Here is a 17,611-nt window from a genome sequence, read left to right as displayed (position 1 = left end):
TCGCCATAAACTAAAAAATCTTGTGTACACATATGTATGTGCGTTGTGATTTTATCCAATCAAGGCCAAAGTCATAAAAGACAGACAGTATTCTGCAATTTTGATTTATTTTCAAAAAAATAATTTAAATATCGCTGTTCTGTTTTCCTTGAAAGCATCTTATGGTTTATTGACGGGAGCCTTAATCGAAATGCTGAAGGGGTAGTTCTAAAGAGTGATTTTTCAAAACAAAACATAAAATTCTGAAAAATGAATGAAATCTTTATTTGAATCGATAGTACGGTCCACATAATTTAATGTTTTTAGATTATTTCATGCAAATGATGAACGGGACTGCACCTCAAATGGTCCATTCGCTTAGTCCAATTTTGGCATACTCTTTCCATCATTTCGGCTGGTATCTCGCGAATAAATGCTTCAATGTTGTATTTCAATGCGTCAATTGAAGTTGGCTTGTCTGTATAGACATGAGCTTCTTAAAAAAGTCGAAATTTGAGATTTTTCTTTCAAATTGGTTTGCCCATTAGGGCAAGGGTCATTTTTCGTTTTAACTTAAAATGCTTGTAAATCCTTATGTATGTCCAACAGATATAAAAAGCGATGATTTTGTAATACACCCAAAATATTATTAAAGAAGCCATTATGATTTGCATCTTCTCTGCGGTTGGGTTTTCGTTGATCACATGTTCTTTTTTTCTATTTTATATATGTCTAAAGGCGTTTAATCCCACGATCTAGGCGGCCAATTGACCGGTCCCGAACGTGACTGCCTCGTGGCATGTAGCACCGTCTTGGTGAAACACCATGGCATGCAAGTCAAGTTCTTGCTTTTTGGGCAAAAAAGTTGGATATCATCTCATATCACGTTACGATTCGCAACATCTTTGAAGAAGTGCAGTCCAATGATGACACCAGCCCATAAACCACACCAAACTGTGACTTTTTCTGGATGCATTGATAAATCTTGCAATGCTTCTGGCGGATCTTCACTCCAAAATCGACAATTGTGCTTATTTATGTACCCATTGAGCTAAAAATGAGCTATCCTGCTGAAGAAGAAGAAGCGCGCGATGAACTTTCTTAAGAGAGCACGCATTTTTACAATAAAACTCAATAATTTGCAAGCGTCGTCCTTTGTAAGACGATTCATGGTTAAATTATAGACCAAACTGAAGATATTTGACAATGAAACAAACACGAAACGTGCGTGAGCTGTTTAAACCAGTGTTGCCAAAAAGATAATAGCAAAAGAAGCACCCTTTATATAGACTCCTGAACCTTTTTGGTGAGTACCCGTCTCAACGCACCGCTATGTGGATGCCTACTGATAAGCACAATGCTGCATGGGTATCTTAAAGGCGGATTAAAAAGCTGGTCTCACGCGAACAGCTACTAACAGCCGGCCGGGTTTGACTGTATTAAGATGTCAGATTTTTGTTTGCATTATCTTTGTTGTTATCTCCTTTCTCGCATATTCTCTGCTCATGTACATGGAAACCATCAGAACTTATACCCTGGAAATCATCAGAACTTATACCCTCACACCACACGCTGCAGAGACTTCAACACGGTACAGCAGAGACTTCATCACGGTACCTGGATAGCATTAATCTTCCACTTCAGACCGTGGTGAAGAGCGATTATATACTTTTCACCTAATGGTCCCCCGTGGGGTGGGCAGTTGAACATGTGTCGTTTGGTCCCAGGTCACATCCTGCACGTTGGCATCAAAAATTAAATCCAAGAAGATATTGCTTGGATAGCATGCAACTGTCTTCGCACGGGTAGGATATTTGTACCCTGATGGAGGTGGTCGACGTCAGAACTGAGGAGACAGTCCGTCCCATTTCGAAGAGCGGCATTCTGACAGATCTGAATAATATTCCACTGCTTGTCATAAAGCAGACGAGACCACAATGGCGCTGCATAACTAACCATAGACCGGAAAAATGTTTTGTACGTGGTAAATAAAGGTTCTTTGTCAGCAATCCAATTGCTGCCGGCAAAGGACTTAAGGACCTTGTTTCTTCTTTTGCTCTTATCGCAAATTGCTGTGCCATGTATGTAGAATGTGTAGGAGCTGCCAAAATACTCCAAGTATTTTAGGATACTTGATGGTCGGAATTGTTACACCATCGACTTTCACATTGAGATCGTTATTCGCCTCACGAGTATTTGTAGTGAACAATGTGGCTGAAGATTTGGTAGAGAACTCATTAGATCTATTGCTGCGATATATGAGGCAAGTTCGTTGAGTTAGGCGTTCAACCTATCCCAGATGTCTTCAGTGGGTCGGGGGCCTGATGCGATGATCATACAAGGTTATAAGTGCCGATAATTCGCGACCCAGGGTTTCAGGCCTGGCTGAAGGGACGTATTGGCGACGTCCTCAAACAGTTTGTGTCGATTGTCGGCGCTCAGAGGTTATGATGCCGGGTGGTCGGTTGATGGTATGGCATTATCGTCTGAGGAGGTCGTCTGATCCCAAAGAAATTACGGCTTGCCACGATACATCACTCAGGAGATCAGGGGATGCAATGGAAATGTCTGCCGATCTCTTGCAACTCCTCGTAATCCTAGTGGGGGCATCCTCATTCACCGTGCAGAACGTGGAGCTTTCAATCTGCTCTGCCAAAACCATGCTCAGCTGGTCGTTACGTTAAGAATGCCACGAAACGTGATGCGCATTAAAGTCTCCTAGATCCAGGCGATTACGGCCAGACAGTTGTTGTTGTTGTAGCCACATTTTCATGTGGAGGTGGCGATCCTCGTCAAGCTCCTGTAGGTGAGCAGGCTTGTTCCGATCCAAGGGACCAATCGCCGAGGGAACAGGGTGGCCATTGGTTATTCAAAGGCGCCAATAACTCGCCTTGTCATATCGAGCATCATAGGCACTCAGTACTTGAGCAGAGCAAGAACCGGTGCCACCCGGGTTCTCAATGATACTCTCCGCTCGATACCGCTGATTGTCCGCGACTGCTGTTGCAGTTACTCCGTATGGAGCAATCCACTATACGCAACCTGTGGACGTGCCCGGTAGCTCGCACCTAAGCTCACAGCAATCAACACCACACAAATTGGACCTCAATGTTCCAGGCTGGTGTGGTGCTCAGAGCTTTCCCGTGCCGGGTGTTGTTGTTGTAACAGTGTTGTACATTGAGGCGGCTGCCATGAGATGGACGCTGATTGTCCGCGACTGCAGTTGCAGCTACTCCGCATACGAAGCATCCCACTATCCTCAACCTGTGAACCCGCCTGGTAGCTCCCAGCTGAGCTTGTCGTGACTTGAGCACCAAGCCGTGTGTTGCTCATAGTCATCCCGTGGCGGGAAAGGGCTGAGAAGGTATGAGGCCAGTTCGAGTCTTTTCGGCCGCGAAAATCGCCCTTAGACAGCGGGAGTCGAGAAACTGACATTCCCCCAACTTGATTCACCCTTCCTGCTTTTCCTTGTACCATCTGTAGCACTGATAAGTCCACACTTAATGGAAGAACTCGGGCAGTAGTTTTCAAGTTCCCAGGAATTAAGGCGTATTGGTGTATAGGACTATCACGATAAACATGGAGCCCCACTGCATGCTCTGGCTTTGGACCATTTGAGGCATGGGGAAAGCTATCAGGATATGCGAGGTCCCAAGCCAGCAAATAAGGCGGTTATTCAGGCGGGGATCGTAAATATGTAAACCCGAACTTCTGCGAACTCCTTGATTGCATAGACGTTTTCTACGAAGGCGTAAATAAAGCGTGAGCTGACGCTAGGGTTTGTCGGGTGTACTAGGCCTTGCAGCGGAATTTTTAACGGAGGAAGACGGTTGAAGAAGAATAAAACCTCGAGCTACGACAGGGGCCTTATGTGGCCATTGCAATGCTGCCAATGCAGCAACGCGCTTAAAACAGAGATAGAAGGACATCTGCAGGGTATATAGAAATGGGGTGAAATGAGAGACAGTTAAGCGCCTTTTGTTCCACAGACCTGCATTTGAAATGTCAAAAAAAGAGAAAGAAAACCACAATTTTATCTTATACACATATATAATTTCGAAATGCTTTAATTATTAAATAATTTTCGGAATATGTATGGTACTGAAAAAAAAAACATAAAAAATAACTCTAAAAGGATTCGAATGGCATGCAGGTAAAAAAAGAAATCAATAATACACAATTTCTATATATGACACAGGGTGTAGATGTATATGGATATTTAGTAGCAATAATGGAATGAAATATTCACGGGTGCCTAAAGTACACTTCTAACACAACAATAATAATAAAAAATAAATGATTTTATAAAAGGAGAAACATCAAGGCTCTTATAAATAATTAAATGTTATGGCTTGATTTTAGTTACAGTCAAGTGTTGTGACACTGGCGAACTAATAAAGCAATTGACGTTGACATGCACCCAGACAACAGATGCGACAAAGAAGCTCTACTTCTGTTTGGCGTAATTGCTTTATTAGCTCTCCATTGCTTGCACAGACTGCAAACTGTAGCGGGGAATGAAAGGTGGGTGAACGGTGAAAAGTGAAAATAATAAGGCTTCGACAATAAATGTAACATTTGTTTTAGAAAGTAAAACCACCCTCGGGGGTCTTCGTTTGGGTTGCATTAAATTCAAGCGCTCCATTCACCTCTTGTGGGGCCAATTCTGCTTCAGCTCCATCGCCATTGCTAAAGTAGGCATCAATAATGGCATAGGCCTTCTTATAGACCTCTTCGTTTTCGTGTTGCTGTAAATTTTCCAATTTATCGAGACCTCCCATTTCCTCGACCATTAGGCAGAGATTTTCGGTGCCTCCCAATTTCTCGGCCAGGGCAAAGAGATTCGATACGCCTGTAAGCACCACCTTAATAGTGCGGGGATCCTTGGCATCCAGCAAATCGCAGAATGGTTTCAGTATATGATATTTCTCAATTAAATCGATTATCTGTTCAGGTGTGCCACTTGTAGTTGTATTGGTAACAGCCCAGGCAGCTTCTTTTTGCGATTTGAAATCACCCTTCTCCAACACTTTGCGTATTTGAGCAAAAATGTCTGAAAAAAAAAGCAAAAGCAAAAGAACATAAAGTTCAGTTTCAAATGTAAACGATAAGGGAGATTCGAAGAAATGAGAGAAAAGTGCGACAAAGACCCTTACATCTTGTGTGCAACACCGGAAATAAAATCGTTCAAAAGATTAAAAAAAACAGGCTAAAATTGAATTTTCTTCTCAATACAATTGGATACGATTCACAAGTCATTACAAGGCTTATTGTTTGCCTTAGGTGGGGAAAGGAATCAAAACAAGTGCTTCCATCCACCAAGATTCCCCTTCACATAACCACCACCATCATGATCAAAGCCAATTGAAAGTTTCGTTTCGTTGTCGTTGACTGTTGCTTTATCTGCTAATATTCACTGTATTAAATGTCAATTGAAAGTTGTCCATGACTGCCATGGAGATAACTTTCTATTGGTGATAAATAAATAGAAATTCTGTTTGATTCCTACTACGTCTACGTCAGTACGTCATATTAAGCCTCCTAGTTACAGTTCAGCACTCAGCTACTATGTTACACTAATTAAAATATTAAAATACCAGAATTACTTACTTTTGAATGGAAAGCGACAAATTAGAGAAAAAAAATATCCCATATGGCTTTAAAAAATATTTTACAAAATTCTTGAAGAACCAATTAATATAAGAAAATTAAAAAAACAACAAATACAATAATAATAAATAATAACAAAAAATAAACTTAAATAAATTAATAATAAAAAAATGCAAAAAATAAAAAAAATTAAACAAATAATAAAAATATATAATAAAAATATATAACAAAAACTAAATAAAAAAAATAAAACAATATTATAAAAAAAAATAAAAAAATTAAATAAAAACATTAATAAAAAAATAAACAAAAAATTAAAAAAAATATATAAAAAACTTATATTAAATAAAGTAAATTAAATAAAAAAATAAATTAAATAAAAAAATAAATTAAATAAAAAAAATAAATTAAATAAAAAAATAAATTAAATAAAAAAAATTAAATTAAATAAAAAAAAAATAAATTAAATAAAAAAAATAAATTAAATAAAAAAATTAAATTAAATAAAAAAAATTAAATAAAAAAAATTAAATAAAAAAAATTAAATAAAAAAAATTAAATAAAAAAATTAAATAAAAAAAATTAAATAAAAAAATTAAATAAAAAAAATTAAATAATAAAAATTAAATAAAAAAAATTAAATAAAAAAAATTAAATAAAAAAAATTAAATAAAAAATTAAATAAAAAAAATTAAATAAAAAAAATTAAATAAAAAAATTAAATAAAAAAAATTAAATTAAACAAAAAAAAATTCAAAAATAAATATAATAAAATAAATATAATAAAATAAATAAGAAATAAAATTCAAAAATAAATATAATAAAATAAATAAAAAATATAATGAAAAAAATATATAACAAAATATATATAATAAAAAAATAAATAATAAAAAATATATAATAAAAAATATATAATAAAAAAATATATAATAAAAAAAAATATAATAAAAAAATATATAATAAAAAATATATATTAAAAAATATAAAATAAAAAAAATATAATAAAAAAAATATAATAAAAAAAATATAATAAAAAAATATATAATAAAAAAATATATAATAAAAAAATATATAATAAAAAAATATATAATAAAAAAATATATAATAAACAAAAATATAATAAAAAAATATATAATAAACAAAAATATAATAAAAAACATAATAAAAAAACATAAATAAAAAATAAATAAAATAAAAAAAGTATTGACAAATACAATAAAAAAAAAATAGTATAAAAAAATTATGTAAAAAATAATATAAAAACTTGTATAAAAAAATAATATAAAAAATAATAAAAAAACAATATAAAAAAATAATAAAAAAAACAATATAAAAAAATAATACAAAAAATAATAAAAAAAAACAATATAAAAAAAATAATAAAAAAAAAAACAATATAAAAAAATAATAAAAAAAAAACAATAGAAAAAAATAATAAAAAAAAACAATATAAATAAATAATAAAAAAAATAATACAAAAAAATAATAAAAAAAATAATAAAAAAAATAATAAAAAAAAAAATAATAAAAAAAATAATAAAAAAAATAATAAAAAAAAACAATAAAAAAAACAATAAAAAAAACAATAAAAAAAAACAATAAAAAAAACAATAAAAAAAACAATAAAAAAAAAACAATAAAAAACAATACAAAAAAAAATAATAAAAAAAACAATATAAAAAAATAATGAAACAAACAATATAAAAAACTAAAAGAAAGTAATAAATTGCAAAAAAATATTAAAATATAATAAAAAAATAATAAAAACAATAAGAAAAAATAAATATATATAAAAAAATTAATTATAATAAAATTTAAAGGAAAAAATTTAAATTAAGAAATAAATACAAAAATAAAAAAATGAAGAAAAATATAAATAAAAATAAAAATAAGAAAATAAAAATAAATAAAAATAAAAAATAAATACAAATAAAAAAATAAAAAAAACCAAACAAATAAATAAAAATAAAATAAAAAAAAATATAAAAAAATATATAAAAAATATAAAAAAATATAAAAAAATATATAAAAAAAAAATTAATAAATGAAAAAATAAAATTAAATAAAAAAAAATAAATAAAAAATAAAAATAAATAAAAATAAATAAATAAAAATAATTAAAAAAATAAATAAAAAAAATAAAAATAAATAAAAAATAAATAAAAAGTAAAAATAAATAAAAAGTAAAAATTAATAAAAAATAAAAATAAATAAAAAATAAAAACAAATAAAAATAAACAAAAAAATAAACAAAACAATAAAAATAAACAATAAAAATAAACAACAAAAATAAAAAATAAATAAACAAAAAAATAAATAAAAATAAACAAAAAACAAAAAATAAAAATAAATAAAAAAATAAAAATAAATAAAAAAATAAAAATAAATAAAAAAATAAAAATAAATAAAAAAATAAAAATAAATAAAAAACTAAAAATAAATAAAAAAAATAAAAATAAATAAAGAAAATAAAAATAAATAAAGAAAATAAAAATAAATAAAGAAAATAAAAATAAATAAAGAAAATAAAAATAAATAAAGAAAATAAAAATAAATAAAGAAAATAAAAATAAATAAAGAAAATAAAAATAAATAAAAAATAAAAATAAATAAATAAAGAAAATAAAAATAAATAAAAAATAAATATAAAAAAAATAAAAAAAAAAATAAAAAAAAAAATAAAAAATAAATAAATATAAATAAAAAAAAAAAATAAATATAAATAAAAAATAAAAAAAAATAAAAATAAATAAAAAAGATAAAAATAAATAAAAAAGATAAAAATAAATAAAAAAATAAAAATAAATAAAAAAAAATAAAAATAAAAAAAAAATAAAAATAAAAAAAAAATAAAAATAAAAAAAAAAATTAATAAAAAAAATAAAAATAAAAAAAAAAATTTATAAAAAAATAAAAATAAATAAAAAAAATAAAAATAAATAAAAAAAATAAAAATAAATAAAAAAAAATAAATATAAATATAAAAATAAATATAAAAATAAATATAAAAATAATTATAAAAATAAATATAAAAATAAATATAAAAATAAATATAAATATAAAAATAAATATAAAAATAAATATAAAAATAAATATAAAAATAAATATAAAAATAAATATAAGACAAATGAAATAAATATAAAACAAATGAAATAAATAAGAAACAATTAAAAAAAGAAAATAAAAAATATGGGTATCAAATGAAATGTATTTAAGAGTAAAGTACGAACTTAATAAAAATTTCACCGTGTTCCGGGGTCCCCCACCCCCAATAAACACCCCAAAAGGACACTTTCACCGCTTTGGGCAATATGAGGGTATCAAATGAAAGGTATTCAAGAGCAGAGTACGAACCTGGTATACAAATTTCACCCAAAGTGTTGGGGGGTCCCCCACACCCAAAAAAACCCACCAACAGGATACTTCGCCGCTTTGGACAATGTGGGTATCAAATGAGAGATGTTTAGAAGTTGAGTACACATCTCTTATAAGAACTTGGTTCGAGGTGTCTACAGGGCCTCCCCAACCCCAAAAACCACCAAAACAGGCATGAATGTCCAAGCTCACTAAATGGGTATCAAATGAAAAGTTTTTGGGAGTTGACTACGAATCTGGTATATACTTTTGGGACAAGGTCCGGGACCGGCCAAGGATAGTATGGGAATCAAAAGAAAGGTATTCGACAGTATAATTCGAAAATAATAAAAGTACAAACGGAATAGTAAAGTAAATATACCGTCTTTTTGTGGTTTAAATAAAAAATGGCCACCGTGAAGCAGAGATTAGCATTCGGTCCCTCTAAGGGTTCAAGTGTAAATCAGCTGTTTTTCATAATGACAAGTCAGATGGTGAAATGAATCAATCGAATTGTGTTTATACTAACTTAGAGGGTTTTCCATCTAATAAAGAGCGATTGTAGACAGCAGGTCTGAAGTAAAACTACCATCTGGAAACTTACCCGCATCAATAACAGCTTGAATTTGCTTTTGATTTCCGGCTGTTATATTACTGATAGTCCAGGCGGCTTCCTTTACTATGTTATTCTTGGAATGCTGCAATAAAAGTCCCAACTTAGGTAAACCGCCCGCAGCAATTACGGCATCAGTCTGCAATGGGAGAAAAATCAAAAAGGAAATGAAAATAAAAACTGAGAAAATTAAAACTGATAAGAAGACAAAAACAAAAAAAGAAAATAATAACGTGCAAGTCGGCCTCGTCATTGTTGGATGTCAAGATGAGGCAACCGGCTAGGCTAAGAGGATAGCGGCGACGACGTTGGCGGAAGCCAAAGAAAAACGAAACCCATTTCCATAAAATTTTCATTTCTCTATTCTATTTGAGTAATAAAATTAAGAAAAACTTAATGCAAGAAATGGCAAAAAAAAAACAAAAACTTTTAGTTTGAGACGAAGGACAGGCTAAAAACAATGGAATTCGAGACAAGTGGCTGATAGTAGAGGCTGGCAGGTAGCTGTATGAGGCAAGAAGACAAAATCGCCCAAGACATTTGAAATAAAAACTGTCGAGTAATTTAAACAAATTGAAGTGGCTAGGCCCCACAAGTGACAACAGTCGTGTAATGCGCCACTATGATGGGGCACAAAAAAAGGAATTACATGCGGCTTAAATATAACACTCAAGGCTGCGCTGCTGTCCCCATGCAATGTTGTTATGGCGTCTTATTAGCCTTCTTGAAGAAAAATAAAATAAAATAAAAAACAAAAAGTTGTTCGCTCTGCACGCAAAGTATTTCATTAGCATTTGAAAATTTATGCCAAAACCTGTTAAGGTGACAATGAAGAGGCGGCGGCTGAGTTGTTTGACTCAACAAAAAAAGGAGCAAAAACTTAAAAAAATGCAAATAACTATTTTCGCCTGGATGACATTGTCGATGTGTGGCACCTTTGACATCGTTATCACATCTTTCAATGGTCTCTTTCTTTACCTTTCCACCGAATGAATAGCGATGAATGAAATATAAATCCAAGACTACTATTTTAAGCAAATTTAAGAAAAAGCTTCCCCAAGTTGCAATCAAAATGTAAAACTTGAATCATGAATAAACAATCTCTTGCTTAAGATGTTCTAGGAAGATTTGTGAAGAAGCACTTTTAACATGCCATAATGAATGAATGAATATCCCCTGTAGCCCATTTTAATAAAGAAATAACAAAAAACTGCCAGCCATGTTGGCATTTGTCCATGACAAATTCTTATTTCTATAGAAAATTTTGTCAAAATTTTATTTCTATAGAAAATTTTGTCAAAATTTTGCTTTCTATAGAAAATTTTGTCAAAATTTTGCTTTCTATAGAAAATTTTGTCAAAATTTTGCTTTCTATAGAAAATTTTGTCAAAATTTTGCTTTCTATAGAAAATTTTGTCAAAATTTTGCTTTCTATAGAAAATTTTGTCAAAATTTTGCTTTCTATAGAAAATTTTGTCAAAATTTTGCTTTCTATAGAAAATTTTGTCAAAATTTTGCTTTCTATAGAAAATTTTGTCAAAATTTTGCTTTCTATAGAAAATTTTGTCAAAATTTTGCTTTCTATAGAAAATTTTGTCAAAATTTTGCTTTCTATAGAAAATTTTGTCAAAATTTTGCTTTCTATAGAAAATTTTGTCAAAATTTTATTTCTATAGAAAATTTTGTCAAAATTTTATTTCTATAGAAAATTTTGTCAAAATTTTATTTCTATAGAAAATTTTGTCAAAATTTTATTTCTATAGAAAATTTTGTCAAAATTTTATTTCTATAGAAAATTTTGTCAAAATTTTACTTCTATAGAAAATTTTGTCAAAATTTTATTTCTATAGAAAATTTTGTCAAAATTTTATTTCTATAGAAAATTTTGTCAAAATTTTATTTCTAAAAAAAATTTGTGAAAATTTTATTTCTATAGAAAATTTTGTCAAAATTTTATTTCTATAGAAAATTTTGTCAAAATTTTGCTTTCTATAGAAAATTTTGTCAAAATTTTATTTCTATAGAAAATTTTGTCAAAATTTTATTTCTATAGAAAATTTTGTCAAAATTTTATTTCTATAGAAAATTTTGTCAAAATTTTATTTCTATAGAAAATTTTGTCAAAATTTTATTTCTATAGAAAATTTTGTCAAAATTTTATTTCTATAGAAAATTTTGTCAAAATTTTATTTCTATAGAAAATTTTGTCAAAATTTTATTTCTATAGAAAATTTTGTCAAAATTTTATTTCTATAGAAAATTTTGTCAAAATTTTATTTCTATAGAAAATTTTGTCAAAATTTTATTTCTATAGAAAATTTTGTCAAAATTTTATTTCTATAGAAAATTTTGTCAAAATTTTATTTCTATAGAAAATTTTGTCAAAATTTTATTTCTATAGAAAATTTTGTCAAAATTTTATTTCTATAGAAAATTTTGTCAAAATTTTATTAGTAGAGTAAAGTAGAATAGAGTAGGGCAAAGCAGAGCAGAGCAGAGCAGAGTAAAGTAGAGTAGAGTAGAGTACAGTACAGTAGACTAAAGCAGTGTAGAGTAGAGTAGAGTAGATTAAAGTAGAGTAGAGCAGTGTGGAGTAGAGCAGAGTACAGTAGAGTAGATTAGATTAAAGTAGAGTAGAGTAGAGAGTACAGAAGAGCGTAGAGTACAGTAGAGCGTAGAGTAGTGTAGAGCGTAGAGTGTAGAGTAGAGTAGCGTGTAGAGTAGAGTAGCGTGTAGAGTAGAGTAGCGTGTAGAGTAGAGTATTGAGTAGAGTAGAGTAGAGTGTAGAGTAGAGTGTAGAGTAGAGTAGATTATAGTGTAGAGTAGATTATAGTGTAGAGTGGAGTTGAGTAGATTAGAGTAGAGTAGAGTAAAGTATAGTAGAGTAGAGTAGATAAGAGAGTAGAGTAGATTAGAGAGTAGAGTAGATTAGAGTGTAGAGTAGATTAGAGTGTAGAGTAGAGTATAGTAGAGTAGAGTAGATTAGAGTGTAGAGCAGAATAGAGTAGATTAGGGTGTAGAGTAGAGTAGATTAGAGTGCAGAGTAGAGTAGATTAGAGTGTAGAGTAGAGTAGAGTAGATTAGAGTGTAGAGTAGAGTAGATTAGAGTGTAGAGTAGATTAGAGTGTAGAGTAGAGTAGATTAGAGTGTAGAGTAGAGTAGATTAGAGTGTAGAGTAGAGTAGAGTAGAGTAGAGTAGAGTAGAGTAGAGTAGATTAGAGTGTAGAGTAGAGTAGAGTAGATTAGAGTGTAGAGTAGAGTAGATTAGAGTGTAGAGTAGAGTAGAGTAGATTAGAGTGTAGAGTAGATTAGAGTGTAGAGTAGAGTAGAGTAGATTAGAGTGTAGAGTAGAGTAGAGTAGATTAGAGTGTAGAGTAAAGTAAAGTAGATTAGAGTGTAGATCAGAGTAGAGTAGATTAGAGTGTAGAGTAGAGTAGATTAGAGTGTAGAGTAGAGTAGATTAGAGTGTAGAGTAGAGTAGAGCAGATTAGAGTGTAGAGTAAGAGTAGAGTAGATTAGAGTGTAGAGTAGAGTAGGGTAGATTAGAGTGTAGAGTAGAGTAGAGTAGATTAGAGTGTAGAGTAGAGTAGAGTAGATTAGAGTGTAGAGTAGAGTAGAGTAGATTAGAGTGTAGAGTAGAGTAGAGTAGATTAGAGTGTAGAGTAAAGTAAAGTAGATTAGAGTGTAGATCAGAGTAGAGTAGATTAGAGTGTAGAGTAGAGTAGATTAGAGTGTAGAGTAGAGTAGGGTAGATTAGAGTGTAGAGTAGAGTAGAGTAGATTAGAGTGTAGAGTAGAGTAGAGTAGATTAGAGTGTAGAGTAGAGTAGAGTAGATTAGAGTGTAAAGTAGAGTAGATTAGAGTGTAGAGTAGAGTAGATTAGAGTGTAGAGTAGATTAGAGTGTAGAAGAGAAGAGTAGAGTGTAAGTGGTATAGGACCCCATAAAGTATATATATTCTTGATCGTATCGAAATTCTGATTCGAAACAGCCATATCCGTCCGTCTTTCGAAAACACGATAGCGGTCGAACGCGTAGAGCTAGCCGCCTAAAATTTTGCACAGATACTTTATATTGAGGTAGGTCGTTGGTGATTGCAAATGGGACATATCGGTTCAGATTTAAAGATAGCTGCCAATTAACCCGTCTCGCGATACGATTTCTTGAGCCCCGGAAGCCTCTTTTCATCCGATTTGGCTGAAATTTTGAAATTCTGTTATGGCCCACATATAAACCAATCTCCCGATTTGACTTCTTGAGCCTCTGGTAGCCGAAATTTTTGTCAGATTTGGCTGAAATTTTGTACATGGTGCTCTGTTATGACCTCCAACACCTGTGCTATGTACGGTGCAAATCGGTCAAGAACATGATATAGCTCCCATATTAACCTATCTCCCAATTTGACTTCTTGAGCCCTTACAAGGCGCAATTTTTTTCCGATTTCGCTGAAAGTTTGCATATGCCGTTCTGCTATGACTCTCAACAACTGCGCCAAGTACGGTCAAATTCGGTCTATAACTATATATAGCTCCCATATTTTAGCAGAATCCATGGTGGTGGGTTCCCAAGATTCGGCTGGGCCGAACTTGGCACGCTTTTACTTGGTATCATAACGGGACACATAGGACTACGAGCTCACTTATGTAAAATCGGTGCGGCAAGTGATAGCATGTGTGGGGCATGCGGGGAAGATGTCCGGCTTTCGCCTCTAACATATACCGGCACTTAGGTGGAGACACAATACCCACTTAGGGGAGTGGTATTGAAAACAATGAGGAATTTTGTAAGTAGGACGGAATTCCTAACTTAAAATTTTTTTTAAGAGGTTACTTTATAGTTTTTAGAGCGAACAACAAGCCGATTCCTGGCTTAGGTCCATAGTGGCGTGGGCGGATTAATATCTACACCCTCTTTTCAACCTAACCTAACCTGACCTACTTGTTTTAATCTACTTTCTCATTACCATGTTCGTTCTCTCAAGACGGTAGTTGAATATATTTTGATTCTGCTAGTCCTTGTTTTAAGACGGTGAGTATGGGAACAGTTAAGGCTGACGCTGAAAAATGTTGGTTTAATGCTGATCGTGGTTAGCTTCTCACTCACAGCAAAACAACTTAAATTGTGTTATTGTAATGATGAGTCGTTGCAGACTTCCGTCACTTTGTAGAGTCATAGATAACTCACGGATATCAAACAGGTTTTGACAACATCCATGAAGACACGGTAGCAGATGCGGTGATTGTGGTCTTTCCTCCGGCAAACCAGATTGATTCTGGCTCAAGAACGATCCAGCAGATGCAACCACCTCAACTCTTACATATCAAGGATTTAAGCCAACGTGAAAGGATGTATGGTGGGTTGTGACCTGGGACTATATGGCACACTTCACGTGTTTAACTGCGCAGCCTGAACCACTCAACTCACACCCAGATCGCTCTGGGCACAACCCGCCTTAGTCGCAGAGTTTCCGGATCTGGATATTCAACAAAACCCAGCATGTGAAATATAGAACACAACACCCTGCAACAAAAACAACAGATATCTCAGCCTCCAACATTGGTGGCTATAAAGACTTTAAAACTGAATTTATAACCCTCCAAAATACTTATATCCTTAAAGTCCTATGATGTAAACAATCTCAATTTAATAAAATCAAGATTTAAGGAATTAAAAAAAAGAAAAAGAACTGAAATGTTAATCTCTCTATACCACACCAAATTTGCATACTTTCTTGCCCACCAACTTCCAAGTACCCCACACACATAGCAACTAAACCCCACTCGATTCTCGATTTTAGAAGCCAATTATTCAAATAAACCATGTTGGCTTTCCTTTTCGCCCCCTCAAGCTCTATGTGTGCATATTGCTTAAGAAACAATGATGACAATGAGGTTGTTGATTTTTTCACAACCATTTTTTGTTTTAGAATTTCCGACATATCATTTCCCCTCCCCCTTCCTAACATTTTTAGAAGAAATACTCCTCTTTGGCTGTAGTTACTGTTGCCACCAGCAGTTTTTTTTTTTGCTATTGTTGTTGTTTGCCGCGACATTAAGCGATGCGAAAGGAGTTGGCCAAAGGAATTGCCTCTGTCATTTTGCCAAGCCCCAAACAAACAAGACCTAAAACACCCCAAGAGAAACGCCAAAGCCGCCATTAATTTGCAATGCAAATTTTACTTCGTTTCTATGTTGGGCAAACGCTTTTTTGTCCTCTTCTTCTTCGCAGTTTTCCTTTTCCATAATATTTCGCAACAGTAGCACAAAAAAAAAACAACAGAAACTATCATCTCGTTGAGCCAAGAGCCATGAACCAGCCCAGCATCAAAAGCAACACATGCCACACGTAGTATGTATCTACGTACATATTTGTGCCACAGCATTAAAGTGAGTGTTAATGCACTAAGTGCTGATGCTGTTTCATTGCTGCCATTTTCTTGCCTTCTTCTATGCTACTTTTAAATGACGAGGGTTCTTTGGAAAATGGAAGTGCTTTGCAATTTTGTATATAAACTCACAATCGGTAGTTGATATTTATGATCTCAGCAACGTAATCGTGGCATAAAGCGCTATATAAATTAAAATTCTTTCTAAAATAGAATTTTGAAATCGATTTTGGAATAAGAATTAACCACTATGGGTGCTATGGGATAATATTAACCAAACAATAGGACATAGCTAAGCAGTTAGAAAATTGAAATATTTTTTTCAATACCAGACCTGGACGTAGACCTTAGCAGGCATCATGAGGGGCATAAGTTATGAGACTTTTTAATCGATCTGGCTGTTTCAACGGTAAGAAAAATAAGTCACCTCCTTCTCATCTTCCTGCTCACATAACTGTGGTGTCTAAGTTAGTCCTGGGTCTACCCAGCCGAACACTGTTTCACAGCAAACTCAGTTTTCGTTTAAATTTTTTTTTAATTTTGTTAATATATTTTAATTTCGTTTAATTATTTTTTCCTAATTTATTTATTTTTATCTTTTATATGTTTTGTTCTATTTTGTATATTTTAAAGTTTTTTCATTTTAATTTTTAAATTTTTTTTATGAATTTTTTTTTTTCTTATTTTTTTTATGAATTTATTTTTTTTATTTTTTTATGAATTTATATTTTTATTTTTTTTTTTAATTTATTTTTTTATGAATTTATATTTTTATTTTTTTTTATGAATTTATTTTTTTATTTTATTATTTATGTTTATTTTTTTATGAATTTATTTTTTTATTAATTTTTTTATTTGTTTTTTATATATTATATATTATATTATATATAAAAAAATTTATTTTTTTTTATTCTTTTATTTATTTTTTATTTATTTTTTTACGTTTTGTGCTAATTTTTTATTTTATTTTTTAATTATTTCATCAATTTATTTTTTTTTTATTTTAATTTTTTATATTATTTTAATTTTTTAAATTATTTTAATTTTTTATATTATTTTAATTTTTTATATTATTTTAATTTTTTTATTTTATTTTAATTTTTTATTTTATTTTTTTTTTTATTTTAATTTTTCATTGTAATTTTTTATTTTAATTTATTTTATTTTTTTATTTTATTTTTTTTTTCTATTTTTTAATTCTTTTTATTTTTTAAAAATCAAATTTATTTGCTTTTTTTCTATTTTATTTCTCATTTTGTTTTATATTTTATTTATAATACTTTTATAGTTCTTATTTAAATATTATATTTTTTATGTTTTTTTAAATGTTAGTATTTTTTCATATTTTCAGTTTTTGTTTAAATTTTTTTTTTCGAAGTTTTTTCAAACTTTCTTTTAACGTTTAACATTTTTTCAATCATTTTTTTTATTTGAATTATATTATGTTTTTTTAATACTCCTTTTTTATTATTAATTTTTGAAATTTCTTGTAATATTTTTAAATGTTTTAATTTTATTTTATTTTTTAATTTTTATTTGTATATTTTTTTATTTTTTAATTTTTCTTTTATTTTTCAATTTTTTTTTATTTTTTTACATTAAAATTTTTTTCTATTTTTTAAATTTTTTTTATTTTAAAATTTTTTTTTATTTTAAATTTTGTTTTTATTTT

The 17,611-nt window shown here is 30.0% G+C and overlaps 1 protein-coding gene across 1 annotated transcript in view; it reads right to left on the bottom strand.

Moving 5' to 3' along the window:
• Positions 1-4,010: 4,010 nt before the first annotated feature.
• LOC106085961 (importin subunit alpha) overlaps positions 4,011-17,611 on the bottom strand; it is a 25,502-nt gene continuing 11,901 nt past the window's right edge. Inside the window, exons 4-5 of the mRNA XM_059365921.1 lie at positions 9,548-9,695; positions 4,011-5,032 (exon numbers count right to left, since the gene is read on the bottom strand). Coding sequence (XP_059221904.1) covers positions 4,563-5,032; positions 9,548-9,695 — 618 coding nt within the window. The 3' untranslated portion in view covers positions 4,011-4,562. The remainder of the gene's footprint in view (positions 5,033-9,547; positions 9,696-17,611) is intronic.

Source organism: Stomoxys calcitrans, chromosome 3 (genome assembly GCF_963082655.1).
Source record: "Stomoxys calcitrans chromosome 3, idStoCalc2.1, whole genome shotgun sequence".
NCBI lineage: Eukaryota > Metazoa > Arthropoda > Insecta > Diptera > Muscidae > Stomoxys > Stomoxys calcitrans.
This window is presented reverse-complemented; position numbering and strand designations above follow the sequence as displayed.